General features: G+C 34.7%; 1 protein-coding gene across 10 annotated transcripts in view; it reads right to left on the bottom strand.

Annotated features, from left to right (window-relative positions):
• The window catches only part of N4BP2 (NEDD4 binding protein 2), a 78,485-nt gene that overhangs the window by 51,355 nt on the left and 10,556 nt on the right, over nt 1–16,574 (bottom strand). For 4 of the 10 annotated variants that reach the window (XM_058546932.1, XM_058546933.1, XM_058546922.1 and 1 more), the window contains exons 2-3: nt 15,121–15,220; nt 2,828–3,170 (exon numbers count right to left, since the gene is read on the bottom strand). In XM_058546932.1, coding sequence (XP_058402915.1) covers nt 2,828–3,056 — 229 coding nt within the window. In that variant the 5' untranslated portion in view covers nt 3,057–3,170; nt 15,121–15,220. Of the gene's footprint in view, nt 1–561; nt 654–2,827; nt 3,171–7,019; nt 7,036–13,050; nt 13,156–15,120; nt 15,221–16,574 lie in introns of those variants that run through there. The other 6 variants (XM_058546925.1, XM_058546927.1, XM_058546928.1 and 3 more) reach the window with 6 other exon arrangements.

Here is a 16,574-nt window from a genome sequence, read left to right as displayed (position 1 = left end):
ATAGTATTCCTAGCAAACAAATGAAGAAAATGAAGCCCAAAAAGTACATAACTTGGGGGGAGGGCAAAAGGGGTAAAGGGACACATATGTACGGTGACAGATAAAAATTAGACGATTGGTGGTGAACACGATGCAGTCTATAGGGAAACTGATATATAAAAACGTACAGCTAAAATATACACCATGTTATAAGACAATATGACCTCAATAAAGAAATTTAAAAAAAGTACATAACTTGGCCCAAGTCACACAGATAATAAGTGACAGACCCAGGACTGGCATGCCTGACTCCAATGCTGAGCTCTTTCCGTTATAAGACAAATAAGGAGCCATGAGCATTGGTAAGCATTTCAAATTTGGGGCTTTTTTGTTTTATCTTGTTTTGTTTTAAGAAAGATAAATATGGAAACAGCACAGCCCAGTAGGTAACAGCTCTGGTCTGGAGTCAGAACACCAGCATTTAAATCCCTACATGCTGGCGATGACACTTTGAACAAGTTACTTAACCTTCCTAAGCCTTGATTTTCTCATTTGCTATATGGGGATAATAAAAGTACCTACCTCATAGGGTTGTTGTGAGGATTAAATGAGATAATCCATGAAAAAGTGCTGTGCACAAGGACTGGCACCTAGTAGCACCCAATTAATGTTCCCTTAAGAAGAAAAACAAAGACGGATTGGAGGGGGCAAACCTGGCAGAGAGACCAGTTAGGAGATTATAGCAATCCTACCAAAACTAGATGGGCTAAACATGGAAAAAGAAAAAAAAAAAGCATTACACGACATATTTCTATGAAAAAAACTCTACATGATAGAAAAACCACAAAAGAAAAGATCAACCAAAAAAATTAACATGTATATAAAGAAAAATAGTATTAAGTAAAAATAAGTAAAAGATCAAGACATATACTACACAAAAGAAAAGTCCTTACAAGTGTTGGAAAAAAAACAATAGTATAAAACAACAAAAAACACATGAATCAACAATTCACACAAGAATACAAGAATGAATGAACAATCATATACAAAAATGTATTCCTCTTTATTTTAAAAAAACATTCAACATTCCTCTTTATTTTAAAAAAAACACAAACTAAGAAAAGGTGTCATTTTATTCCTATTAAAATCTTAAAAATAATACTACACAATGCTGAAAAGGCTGTGGTGAAACCACTAGACTTATACTGGGCTGGTGGTATTACAAATCAGCACATCTTTTTGGAAGGCAATTTAGTGGTATGTTTCCAAGAACTGAAAACTGTTCTTACCCTGTGACACAAGAAAATAAAACTTTGGGACTAAGTCAAAAGAAGGAAAAGGCTATTTGTACCAAGATGTTCTCTGCAATATTAATTATTCATGAAAAGTTTAGACATAATTAAATAAAGCACAACTCAGTGAAATGTTAGAAAGCTATTAAAAATAAAGATTGCAGCAACATTGAAAAAATGCTTATGTTAAGTTTAAAAAGCAGAATATACAATTTCATCAATGCTGTTACTCAAACTAATCAAAATATCAGTATTTATGAACAAGGTATAGAGAAGATCCTGGAAAAGCAAAATATGTTTTTTGTTAGTATGTAAGGGTAATATATTTTTCTTGTAATTCCTCATTGCTGTGTTAGTGTATATGCAACAAATAAACTTTAAAGACATCAAAATTAGGAAATAAATGTTGAACTCACACTTATAAAATTCTACACACTATCATTTCTGAGCATATGTGGACTGCTAAAAACTGGTTTTCTGCATACATAACAGAATAGATAAGATATGCTCACATCACAGACCACTTAATGAATAAAAATGGAAGTTTATCATGCATTATCAAAACTTCCCAAATCTAGAATAATTTTATCTTAACACTAATCATGGCCAATAGCAATACTAAGCATCAACATTTACTCATCCAGTCAACTTTGATAGTTTCCCTTCTGTCTGCAAACGTACTTCTAAACAATTTATTACAAGTTATTAATAACATACTATACTGAAGACTTTACCACAAAAAAAAAAAAAAAAAAACCATCTCAATCCTTACCAAAAAAGGCCCATGAGATACATACTATTATTCTTCTCATTAACAGATAAGAAAACTGAGACCCAGAGAGGTTAAGTGGCAGAGCTGGAAATCCAATCTAGGTTTCTTGACTCCAAAGCCAATGTTTTGAAACCATACTACTCTACTAGCCTCAACTCTTAATCAGCTCTCATTCCCACAATTATAATTACCTCTTCACTCAATAAATATTTACTGAGGTCCTCCTATAAGTCATTTGCTATTTTAGGGGCTGGGGATACAGCAGTAAAACAAAACCATTTTTAAAATCTGTCTTTATGGAGCTTACATTTAGGACAGCGGTTCTCAACTGGGGATAATTTTGCCCCCCAGGGACATATGACAATATATGGAGGCATTTTTAATTGTCTCCATTTGGTAGTGGGGAGTGCTACTGGCATCTAGTGGGTATAGGCCAGGGATGCTGCTGAACATCCTACAATGCACAGGAGAACCACTCACAACAAAGAATTATCTGGTCCAAAATGTCAATAGTGCTAATCTGTTTTAGAAAGAAGGTAAAAAAAAAAAAATAAAACATAGAATATGATATCTATACATAAATCTTACATCTAGAACTGTACATTTCTTGAGAGCAGAAACTATGCTTTAATACCAAACTTAGTACCTTGCCCACGCAGATGCTCAATAAGTGATGAACAAAATAGAAATAAGGTAGTCGTTTTTCTATATTACTACTGGTCACGGCATAGTACATGAAGTCTTCTTATAAGATGCAAAGGGTTCAAACTAAACTTTTTCTCACCTTTGAAATCACATTCAGAAAGCATCAAATACACTACATCGGGATCCAGATCAGAAAACATCTCTGAGATAATGGTGAAGAGTTCTTCCTGATCAACTTTTGTCTCACACATGGAAGGAAGAGTAGTGGTTGGCTCCTCATGACTAGCAACACTGGATACGACAACTTCCTTAGAGTTTGCAGTCTTCCGAAAAGGGTTTCCCCCAAGATTTTTCCTTCTCCTTGGCATTCTGACTTCCAAAACTAAAATGTTTCCCTTTTCTTATTTAAGATGTTTGATATTTAAGTCATACCTCAAAAAAAACAGGGTTAAATATCTTGCACAATCCAGCAGTAATAGGACCTAAAATAGAAAGTAAGTAAAAACACTCAGACTATATAGTTATATTTCCATTTCTAAAATTGGAATGACGTCTTTACTTAACTCTAAGAAAGTACCATCAACTCTGGCAGCACAGCCAAAAGCAGTCAGACAATTTCTCTTTCTCCAAAATATTCAAGTTTCGCCAGGATTGAACATGTTAAAAATTAAGATATTAACAAATGTAATATATCTTCAGAACAGTAAGTACACTGTCTTAATATCATTTCATTTAAAGAAAAAACATAAAACTGTGTTCATAATTAGAATGCCTACTAAACACCTACATTTGGATGTCTAATAGGCATCATAAACTTAACATGTCCAAAACTGAGCTCCTGATCATCTCTTCAAACCTGCTCTTCCAGGCTTACCCACATAATTAAGGCAACTCTATCCCTCCAACTGCTCAGGTCAAAAATCTTGGACTAATTCTTCACTCCTCTCATCCCACATCCAATCAGTAAGCCAATTCTGTCAGTACCCTTAAAATGTATCCAAAACATGATCATTCCTCACCATCTCCACTGCTACCACAGCCTCTTGCCTGGATTACTGTAATAGTCTCCTGAGGAATCTCCTTGCTGCTGCCCTTGCCCCTTCAGTCTATTTAGCACAGCAATCAGAGTGTCTCAGTTAGACCGTAGGTCGGATCATGCATTCCCTCTGCAAAACTATCCACTAGCTTCCCATCTCACTGAGGGTAAAAGCCAGAGCCCTTAAAATAGCCTATAACCCAGACACTTGTTACCTCAGTGCTGTCATCCCTAATCCTCTTTCCCTTGCTCGTCACTCCAACCACACTTCACCTCCTTGCTCTTCTTCAAACACACCAGCCATGCTCCCACCTGGGAATCTTTACATCTTGGTTCCTTCCACCTGAACTACTACTCTCTCAGGTATCCATAAGATTTATTTCCTCACCACCTTCCTATCATTACTCAAATGTTACCTTCTCAGGAAGTCATCCTCCAACACCATTTATCCTTCTTCCCTTACTTGAACTTTCTCCATAAGACTTATCACTTTCTAACATAGTATATGTTTTATTTATTTATTATATTTACTACCCATATTCCAGTAAAGTGTAAGCTCCACAAGGGTAGGGACTCATATATAGGGAGAACTCCAGACAGTTTACGCTTATCAAATAAATATTTCAAACTAAACATATCTAAAACTAAATGTCTGATATTTTCCCCAAAATCTGCCCTAACCATTTGGTTGACATCATCATCTTTCACCTATATTCCTGTCTCCCTGCTTCCAATCCTTGCCCTCTATAGTCTATTTTCAACACACGAGTCAGAATATTCTTCATACAGCATAAGTCAGAATGAATTAGGGTCTCCTCTAAATCCTCAAGTGGTTCTCCACGTCACTCAGAGCAAAAGCTAAAGTTCTTACAATGGCCCACCTCCGCGCTGGCTTTCAATATACTCTTCCCCAAGATATCTGCATTGCTAACTCTCTCATTCTTTCGAATCTTTGTTCAAGTGTCACGTTCAACAATTTCTTCCTTGATTACCCAATTTAAAATCATATTCCCCACTCCCTCTGCCCCAATCTCCCTTTCCTGTTAACCATTCATTGCCCTTAATACCTTCTAACATACTATAAAATTTGCCTATTAAATTTATTGTATCATAACTCTCTCCATCTTCCAGAACTGCTATCAATGTGGCAGCCACCAGCCACATGTGACTATTTAAATTTAAGTTAATTAAAATTACATCTTTTATATTAATATCAGATAAAGTAGAATTTAGAGCAAAGAAAATTATCAGAGACAGAGAAGGACATTATATAATCATAAAGGATCAGCCCACCAAGAAGATACAACAACCCTAAATGGTATGCACCAAAGAACAGAGCCACTAAATAAGTGAAACAAAAACTGATAGAATTGAAAGGAGAAATAGACAAATCCACAACTATAGCTAAGAGACTTCAATACCCCTCTCTCAACAATTGATAGAACAACTAGACAAAAGATCAGCAAGGATATAGAAGAACTCAATAACACCATCAATTAAGGATCTAATCAACATTTATATAACACTTCATCCAACAGCAGCAGAATATACATTCTTTCCAAGTGTCCACAGAACATATACCAAGATAGACCATATGCTAGGCTATAAAATAAACCTCAACAAATTTAAAATATCTGAAATCACAGAAAGTATGTTCTCTGACCACAATGGAATCAAACTAGAAGCAAACTAGAAGTCAGTAACAGAAAGGTAACAGGAAAATCTCCAAACACTTTGAACCTAAGCAATATACTAAATAATCCAAGGAGCAAAGATGAAGTCTCAAGGAAAATTAAAAAATACATTGAAGAAAATGAAATTGAAAATACACCATATCAAAATTTGTAGGACACAGCTAAAGCAGCAATGATGGAAATTTATAGCACTAAATGCATACATTAGAAGAGAGGAAAAGTCTCAAATCAATAATCTAAGCCCCCACAAGAACCTAGAAAAAGAGCAAAATAAACCCAAAGACAGTAGAAGGAAGGGAATAATAAAGATAGGAGCAGAAATGAATGAAACTGAAAACAGAAAAACAATAGAGAAAAATCAATGATACAAATTGATGGTTCTTTGAAAAGATCAATAAAATTGACAAACTTCTGGCAAAACTGACAAAGAAAAAAAAGAGAGAAGACACAAATTACCAATATCAGGAATAAAACAAGTGATATCACTACAGACCCTGCAGACATCAAGGGAATGCAGACAATAAAGGAATAGTGTGGGGCCGGCCCCATGGCTTAGCAGTTAAGTGCGCGCGCTCCGCTGCTGGTGGCCGGGGTTCGGATCCCCGCGCACTGACGCACCGCTTCTCCGGCCATGCTGAGGCCGGGTCCCACATACAGCAACTAGAAGGATGTGCAGCTATGACATACAACTACTGGGGCTTTGGAGGGAAAAATAAATAAATAAAATCTTTAAAAAAAAATAAATAAAAATAAAGGAATACTGTGAACAAGCGTACACACAAAAGTTTGACAATTTATAAGAAATGGACCAATTTCTCAAAAACCACACACTACCACAACTCATCCAACAGTAAACAGATAAAAGCCCTATCATTTTTAATGAAATTTAATTCACAATTTTAAAACTCCCAAAAAATAAATCCCAGGCCCAAATAGCTTCAATGGAGTATTCTCACAAACATTTTTAAGAAGAATTAACACTAACTCTATACAATCTCTTCCAAAAATAGAAGAAGGAACACTTCCCAATTCATTTTATGAGGTATTATTATCCTGATAACAAAATCAGACAAAGCCAGTACCCAAAACACTACAAACCAATATTCTTCATGAATACAGACGTAAAAATCCTTGACAAAATATTATCAAACAGAATTCAGCAATATATAAAAAAGAATTATATACCATGATCAAGTGAGGTATATTTCAGGGATGCAAGGCTGGTTCAAATATTCAAAAATCAGTGTAACCCCCATATTAACACGCTAAAGAAGGAAAATCACAATCATACCAGTCAACGAAGAAAAAAACATCAACAAAATTCAAAACCCATTCATGACATAAACTACCAGAAAAACAGAAATAGAGGAGAACTTCCTCAACTTGATTAAGAGCATCTACAAATACCCTACAGCTAACATTATATTTAATGGTGAAATACTAAATGCCTTCCTCCAAAGATTAGGAGCAAGGCAAGGATGTCCACTCTTACCACTCTTATTCAACGTCATGCTGGAAGTTCTAGCCTGTGAAGCAAGGCAAGAAAAGGAAAAAGAACACATAAAGATCAGAAAGGAAGAAATAAAACTGTCCCTACTTACAGATGACATACTTGTCTATGTAGAAAATCCTAAGGAATCTATAAAATCTCCAAAAAATGAGTGAGTTCAGCAAAGTCCAGGATACAAGATAATGGTATTCACATTTTCTCTTTCATGAGATTGGCATTGATTGAAACTGCAACTGGTAGGTTGCTATCAATGTAAGAATGTGCACAGAGGTAGTAAATGGAGCAAAGAGGCAAAATCTCAGAGGCATTCTTATCACTATTGTAAAAAAAAATAAAAGAGAGAAAAATGAATTGTACGTATGATTTTCTAATTTTCAGTTTCTTCTACCCTTATGTCTGTATAACGTTTTTCTTTTTAACCTTTTAAAATTGTGAGTTAAAGACAAGCAAATATGTTACATTGGAATGTACCATATTATTTACAATACAGTCACTGTATTTTTTTTTTAATTTTTTATTTATTTATTTTTTTCCCCCCAAAGCCCCAGTAGACAGTTGTATGTCATAGCTGCACATCCTTCTAGTTGCTGTATGTGGGACACGGCCTCAGCATGGCCGGAGAAGTGGCGCATCGGTGCGGGCCCGGGATCCGAACCCGGGCTGCCAGCAGCGGAGCACGCACACTCAACTGCTAAGCCACAGGGCCGGCCCTCACTATATTTATATATTCTACCAACGCATTTATATGTTCTACCAATGAACACATGGACACTGTATTTATATATTCTAGCCACTGCATTTATATATTCTACCAATGAATTGTATTAATATATTCTGTATTTATATTTAAATACATAAATTTAAATAGCCACTGTATTTATATAATCTGTATTTAAGTAGCCACTGTATTTATATATTCTGTATTTAAGTAGCCACTGTATTTATATATTCTACCAATGAACACATGGACACCATAATTTAAAATACATTACCATTCACAAACACTCAAAAAAAATGAAATACTTAAGCATAAATCTAACAAAATATCTATGCGACTTGTATGCTGAAAACTACAAAACACTGATGAAAGAAATTAAAGATCTAAACAAACAGAAAGACACATCATGTTTATGGACTGGAAGGCTCAATATAGTAAAGATGTCAATTCTCCCCAAATTGATAGACAAGTTGAACACAATTCCCACCAAAATCCCAGCAAAATTTTTGTGGATATAGACAAGATTATTCTAAAATTAAATGGAAAGACAAAGAAACTAGAATAGCTAAAACAATTTTGAAAAAGAATAGAGTGGGAGGGGCTGGCCCAGTGGTGTAGTGGTTAAGTTCACATGCTCTGCTTCGGCGGCCCGAGGTTCGCAGGTTCACATGCCGGGTGCAGACCTACGCATTGCTCATCAAGCCATGCTGTGGCAGGCATCCCACATATACAGTAGAGGAAGATGGGCACGGATGTTAGCCCAGCGCCAATTTTCCTCAGCAAAAAGAGGAGGATTGGCAACAGATCTCAGCTCAGGGCTAACCTCGCTCACCAAAAAAAAACCTTCCCACAAAGAAAGCTCTAGGTCTATATGGCTTTATCAGTAAATTCCACTAAATAACCTCTAATACCAATCCTATACAAACTTCTAGAGAACAGAAAAAGAGGAAATAAACTTCCCAACTAATTTTATGAGGCCAGCTTAACCCTGATACCAAAACCTTGCAAGGATATTAAAAGAAAGAAAAATTATAGGCCTATTTCACTCATGAAAATAGATGCAAAATTCCTAAACAAAATACTAAAGTAGTGATACATAAATTATAAAAAAATTATATTAGTGAGTTATAAAATAATATTGACAACTAACCTGAATTTATTTTAAGAATATAAGATTGTTTTAATATTTGAAAGTCAATCAATACAATTCCTGACATTAACAAAATAAAGAAGAAAAATCACATGACACAATATATGCAGAGAAATCATTTGAAAAAAGTCACTATCCACTCATGATAAAAAAAAACTGTACAAACTAGAAATAGAAGGGAACTGATAAAGGCATTTACAAAAAAAAAAACAAAAAACAACAGCACCTTGTACTTAATTGTGAAATGCTGAAAGCTTTCCCTCTGCAATCAGAAACGACACAAGGACGACTGTATCACCACTTCTATTCTACATTGCTACATTGTATTAGAGGTCAAAGCCAGCGCATTGGAACTTGAAAAGAAAAGAAGTTATAAGGATTGGAAAAGAAATAAAATTATCATTATTCAGACAATATGACTGAGTGCATATAAAATCCAAAAGAAACTACAGATTATCTGTTGGATTACCAAAATAATTTAGCAAGGCTGCTGGATTGTATTTCTCTATACCAGCAACAATTAGAAAATAACATAAAATCTAATGGTCTAAACCTATCAGCAGCATCTACACAGCTGATAATCATTCCTCAGGAGAACACCCTGAGGACACTCATTATCTGCTTCTAAGGATACTACCACTCTTAGGATTTTCTTATCACTCAATTTGGAAAGAGTGGAGTGCTCCAGGGCTTAGCCCTGGGATCTCTTCTTTTCCCTGACTTACCAGCTCCTTTGGTGATCTCACCCAGTCTGATGGCTTTAAACACGAAGAAAATGCTAACAAATTTACATCTCCAACCTGCACCTCTTCCCTGATTCCAGACCCACATCAAACTACCCACTGACCATCTCTATTTGTGTATCTAATATACATCTCAAATCAGGTGGGTCTAAAAGTGATCTCCTGATCCTCCACTACAGACCTGCCCTAACTACAGTCCTTTCAATCTCAGCTAATGGCAATTTCCAGCTGCTGAGGTCAAAAAACTGAGTCATTTTTGCCTCCATTTTCTCTCACACTCATGTCTGATCATTCAGCAAATCTCAACAGTTCTAAATTCAAAATATATTCAGGTCATTTGGTAATTCTATGTTACCTGTGAGGAACTGCCGGACTGTTTTCCAAAGTGGCTGTACATTTTAATTTCCACCAGCAATGTATGGGAGCTCCCGTTTCTCTACATCCTCACCTGTTATTGCCCATCTTTTTGATTATGGCCATCCTACTGATATCTCATTGTGGTTTCGACTTGCATTTCCCTAATGACTAATGTTGTTGACCATCATTACATGTGCTTATTGACATTTGTATATCTTCTTTGAAGAAATGTCTATTCAGATCCTTTGCTCATTTTTAAATTTAAGGGTTACTTGTCTACATTATTGAGCTGTACGAGTTCTTTATACATTCTGGATACGAGTCTCTTATCAAATATTTTCTCCCATTCTGTGGGTTGTCTCTTCACTTTCTTCATGGTGTCCTTTGAAGCACAAATATGTTTTATCTTGATGAATTTTTTTTCTTTTGTCACTTACACTTTTGGTGTCCTATCTAAGAAACCATTGCCCAAATCAAGGTCACAAAGATTTAAACCTGTTTTCTTCTAAGAGTTTTACAGTTTTAGCTCTTACATTTACGTCTTTAATCCATTTTGAGTTCACTTTTTGTATATGCTGTGAGATAGGAGTCCAAGCTAATTCTTTTTCATGTGCATACCCAGTTATCCCTCCACCATTTGCTGAAAAGACTATTCTTTCCCCATTGAAAGGTCTTGGCACCCTTGTCAAAAATCAATTGACCATTAAGTGTAAGAGTTTATTGCTGGACTCTCAATTCTATTTCATTGATCTGTATGTCTATTCTTATGCCAGTATCACATTGTCTTGATTACTGTAGCTTTAGTAAGTTTTAAAATCAGGAAATGTGAGTCTTCTAACTTTGTTCTTTTCCAAGACTGTTTTGACTATTCTGGGCCCCTTGCATTTCCATGTGAAATTTAGAACCAGCTTATCAATTTCTGCAAAGAAGCCAGATGGAATGTTGATGTTGAATCAGTAGATCGTTAAGTCAAACCAGGCCACTCCTTTGCTTTAAAACCTCCAACAGCTGTGCATCTCATGCAGCGTAAAAGCCCAAGTTCTTAAAATGGTCTCGTTAAGATCCTCAACAGTCTGGTTCCCTAATATCTCTCAAATCATGTTTTGCTACTCTCTCTCTTGCTCTTTCTTAAACTCACCCAGTATTCTGCTTCTCTGCCCTTATACTTGATTCTTAGCCTGAAATGCACCTTCCCTAGATATCTACCTGACTCACTCCTGACTTATAAAACTTTACTCATGGCGCCCTTGCAGTGAGGCTTTCCCTAACTGCCCTATGTAAAATTGCACAGACACACATTCTCTCCATCTCCTTTTCATTATTTTTTTCCTCCAAAGCAATTATCACTCTATAATTTAGATGTTTATTTTGTTTAATGTCTATATATCCTGACACTAGAAAGTAAGCTCTTTGAAGGCAAATGTTTTTGTGAATTCTGTTCACTCGTGTACTGCCATCACTAAACTAAATAATAAGTACCAAAACTAAATACCAATACTAAAACAATGTCTAGCACATAGTTAGCACTCAATAAATTTCTGCTGGAAGAATGAAGGATTAAGGTAGGGAATAAGAACCAAGAACAGGAAAGCAATAGGTACAGAATTCTAAAAAGAAACAGAAATACTCAGTAAACATTAAAAAGTTTAACTCAGGGGCCGGCCCGGTGGCGCAAGCGGTTAAGTGCGCGCGCTCCGCTGCGGCGGCCCGGGGTTCGCTGGTTCGGATCCCGGGCGCGCACCGACGCACTGCTTGGTAAGCCATGCTGTGGCGGCGTCCCATATAAAGTGGAGGAAGATGGGCACGGATGTTAGCCCAGGGCCGTCTTCCTCAGCAAAAAAAAGAGGAGGATTGGCGGATGTTAGCTCAGGGCTGATCTCCTCACAAAAAAAAAAAAAAAAAAAAAAAAAAAAAAGTTTAACTCATTAATAAACAGAATTAAAAGAGAATATTATGTTGCCTATTAAATAAAAAATAATAATTTTTAAAATAATAATAGCCAGTGTTGGCAAGGCTATAGCGAAACAGGAATTCTCATACGTTGTGAAGAGTATAAATTGGTATAACCTTTCTGGAAAGCAAACTGGCACTACGTACCAAGAAATTTTAGATTACGTATATTCTTTGACCCAACAATGAATTCTAGGAATTCATCATGAAAAATAATCACAAATTTACATAAATATTTATATAGAGATGTTCAAAATACAGTGATTTTTTACAAAGCAAAACTGACAATATTTGGTGAGAAAGGAATGATAAAATAATTTCTGGTGACAGTTAAGTATAATTTATTAAATAGTTACGTGCCAGCTAGAATGCTAAGATCATGATTTTATTTAATTCTTAAAACAGTAAGTAATATTATGCTTATTTACAAATAAGAAAACTGAGGACTAGAAAAAGTAAATATCAGGCTTAAGGCTCTTAAGTAGCAAAACTGTGATCTGAACCCAGGTTTGTTAGACTCTACTAAGTACAATATTCCTATAGATTCATAAGATGGAATTTTATATAGACATTAAAGATTATATTTTGGATAATATTTCATTGAAATTTTTTAAGGCAATGTTAGAAAAGAAAGCAAGACACAAAACTAAATATAATTTATACAGACACCCAAATGGAACTGGAATATTAGACTGGAAAAGAAATCTCTGGGTAATGAGATTAAAAGTAACTTTATTCTTAACATACTACTTTTTTTTTATATACTACGTTTGTATTTTCCAAGTAATCTATAATAGATACGTTCTTCCACAATCAGGGGAAAAAACAATAATCACTATTATCAATTAAAGCCAAATCTTGGACTTTCCTCCATACTTCTTTCAGCTTATAAACTATGTATTCTTTCCACCCTTTTTTTCCACTTTTATGGAAGTAGATCTAAACATATAGGCAGTTTGAGTGTCCAACCAATAGTTAGTGCAGTGAAGAAACTCGTATGTATAAAAATATACATAGGTGTCACTACCTCCCAATTACCAGTTTTACTTTGTATATCCAGTTTATCTCAATCCCATTTGTCCACTTTAGTAATGTTCACATTTAACTCTTATCACCTGATCTTATATATCTTCCTTTTTCCATAAGGAGAGTCTTATTAATATACTAGTTTAAATAAGCTTGTACAACTTCTACACATACATACCTGACCTAAATAGAGTGTATTCTAAAAAGATATGGGAAATAAGGATGGTTAAGTAAATTTGATATATTATGCAGAAATGTGAAAGGACTGGCTCAAATGAAGAACCTAAAAACAAATAATATAAATTTTTATTAATAGTGATACCATGAAAATATAAATTTCATATACATATTTTCCAAGCTCTTCTACTTCTATTATTCAATTTTAACCTGATAGAGAACTTAACCAATACATACTTGCTCACTGATTATCATCAAAATATTCCAGCATAGTAAACAGAGGTCTTACCAACTCTAGTTGTTTTTTTTAACACAAAAGGACGTATTTTCTTTTAACCATTAAAAAAAAATTCAGGGTGAACATGAAATCTATAAATACTAGTAGAGTGAACATGAACTCTAACAGTGATATGGCAATGGTCAGTACTGCCATTAAAGGGGATATACCAATAAACATCACTTCAAAAAAAACCATCGTACTGGGCTGGCCTGGTGGCGTAGCAGTTAAGTTCGTGAGCTCCACTTCAGCAGCCCAGGGTTCGCGGTTTGGGATCTCAGGCGAGGACCTACGTACTGCTAATCAAGCCATGCTGTGGCAGCATCCCACATACAAAATAGAGGAAGATGGGCACAGATGTTAGCTCAGGGCTAATCTTCCTCAGAAAAAAGAGGAGGATTGGCAATGGATGTTAGCTCAGAGCCAGTCTTCCTCACAAAAAAAAAAAACCACCCTACTGAAAACTACATCATCAACACAACACTAAAAAATTCCCCCTATCATTTTATGAATCAATCTCTTATATGTATATATTATAAGGACTTTTATATAAAGTAATTTTAAATAACTTGCCTTTATGGAAAAATATCCACAAAATAATAAATTTCTATAACAATCAAGACAGATATTCTATTTAATACTCAGTATCAACCATCTAGGAAGAATAGGCCTAAGAAAATTGATACTAACAATAAAATATATTAATAATACTTTACCTCTTTAAAACCATCAAAAAAAGGAACAAAAACAAAAAATATCTCTCTGTAAGGAACATATAGGAAAGTTACAGGACCCAAACATGGCATGATCCCAGACAAGATCAGAAAATATCTCCCTCAGAAACAAATGCTACCAAGAACCAATACAATCAGTCTTTACTGGGGATTAAGTTACCTAACAAGATGATTTTAAGTGTACTGCTGTGATAAGGGTAAGGTAGATACTAAATCTCATCAAGGTACCAAAAGGTATGTAATTAAAAAAGACAGTATTTATAGAAAATGTAACCAAATTAAGGTAACAAATAATCTTAAAACGTATCTCTCTGTCATAAGAACTAGTATAATTGATAATTGAAGACATCCTAAATATTGGATGGATAAGAGTATGGTTAACAAATTATTGCAAAAATCACCCTTTGGAATACTATGCAGCTATTAAAAAGTTTAAGGTGGAATGTAGAAATGAGCAAGATCTCTGAGACATATTCTTAAGGGGAAAAGCCAGTTACTGAACAATATATAGCTTTCTGCCAAAGAAGGGCAGGAAGATGTATTTCCTCTATAATTCTTCAAAATTTTCTATAATCCTTCATTACTTACTGCCAGTTCTAGTCTTGCTTAGTTATTTTAGAGCCTCACATTGTTGGTTTTACTGACATAATTTCATCTATATGTGTTTATTTCCCCAATTAGCCATGTTCCTTGAGAACACAGATTATGATATATACTCCAATCTGGCACTTAGCCATAGTCCTATACATAAAATAGGTGCTCAAATAATATTTGTGGATGGCTAACAATATACCAAATATAAAAGAGCAAGAAATGGCATTTTAGAAGCAGAGAAACAAAAACACACATTAAATGGGAAAACTAGGACCATGATACAGTTCTTTAGACTTCCTGGGTCAACATATTTATGCAACCACAAGCTCTTTGAGAAATTCTAGTAACAAAATTTGTGACAACATTTTCCTTCTCATGAGAGATTTTTTAAACACTCAATATGTAAATAAAAGCTTAAAAACCTATGTGTAAAATATGCATAGTCTATGACTTTAATCATACTTACCGTCTGTCTAGCAGTGATGCTATCAATGTGCTTATTAAGGCTATAGTTGATATCTGCAAACTCTACAGCTCTTCCTGTTATCCAACATAGTGTCTTCTTACTATAAAAAAAATATATAAATTATATATTGCAGATATAATAAAGGCAAATTTATATCCAACTATAATCCTATATGAAATCAAAGTGCAAAATACATATAATATTTATAAAATAAAGATATATGCTATTTCAAAGAGAAAGCCACAAAAGTAAAGAAAAAGAAAAAAGACTGACCGCATTTGCCACCATTGGAGGTGACGATTACACTATGGAAATGGTTACATAATGAGAAACTACTAAGCGTTTCCTGCCTTTTAAGTAGAACATTATTTCAAGGTAACAAAATAGCCCTAGTTGATGAAGGAAACTTCTTTATAGAAGACGACTTAGGAATGTATAGAAGACTATATAAAAGGAATGTAAAAGGAACAATAGAATCCAAAACTAATTACGATTTTGTAACCCATTATTAAATAGCTTATCAAGAATCATCAATTATCATCGACAATCATCAATGAAAGCTAAAATCACTAGCAAAAGGCTGATAAGAAATTCACCTGGTACCAAAGTACCATGCCACAGATTACTTGCTGGGTGCAAAAAGAAAAACATAACTTTACAATAAAATGATCTACTTGTCACCATCTTAGCCTGGTGATCAAACACAGCATCAAAACTGTGAGACAACTAAACATTATATGTCTCTTAATGTGAAACAATATGAGTATACAGCATTACTAAATGAAGTACTCTTCCAAAAATGTTTAACCTGAATCTGAAACACCTTTAGATCTAACTCCCAGTGTACAAGATATATGGAGGATAGAGGAAGAGGTTATACTATACCATGAGGAAATGATCAGCAATATAAAATATCAGATGTTCTTAACAGAGCTAACAAGTCTATATCATGACGGAGAGAAGGAAGGGTGGCAAAGGAAGTGGGTACGTAACAGAGGCAATTCTATAATAAAAACGACTCATGAGTTAACAACCAAATGCAATGAGTAGCTCTTGATTGGAATTTGGTATTTAAAAAAAAAGCAGCAATAAAAGACGTTTTGGGAACAATTGGAGAAATCTGAATATGGTGTAAGTATTATATATTAGGGAATTATTGATAATTTTGCTAGGAATGATAATGGCTTTGTGGTTTTATAGGAGAATATCCTTTTTCTGGGAGATATATGCTAAAGATAATATGTCTTCTTAGAAAATTCAATCATGCTGTAAGTAAAAGGGAAGGAAGAAAATGAAAGGAAATTTTTTAAAGGATAAATATTAAGAGAAGGACTCCGAACAGCCAAAACAACCTTGAGAAAGAAAAACAAAGCTGGAAGTTTCACACGTCCTGATTTCAAAACCTATTACAAAGCTATAGTAACCAAACAGTATGGTACTGGCATAAAGACAGA

The sequence above is a fragment of the Diceros bicornis genome, chromosome 8 (assembly GCF_020826845.1).
Source record: "Diceros bicornis minor isolate mBicDic1 chromosome 8, mDicBic1.mat.cur, whole genome shotgun sequence".
NCBI classification, from domain to species: domain Eukaryota; kingdom Metazoa; phylum Chordata; class Mammalia; order Perissodactyla; family Rhinocerotidae; genus Diceros; species Diceros bicornis.
The sequence above is the reverse complement of the archived record's forward strand: the minus strand, read 5'-3'. Positions and strand labels throughout refer to the sequence as shown.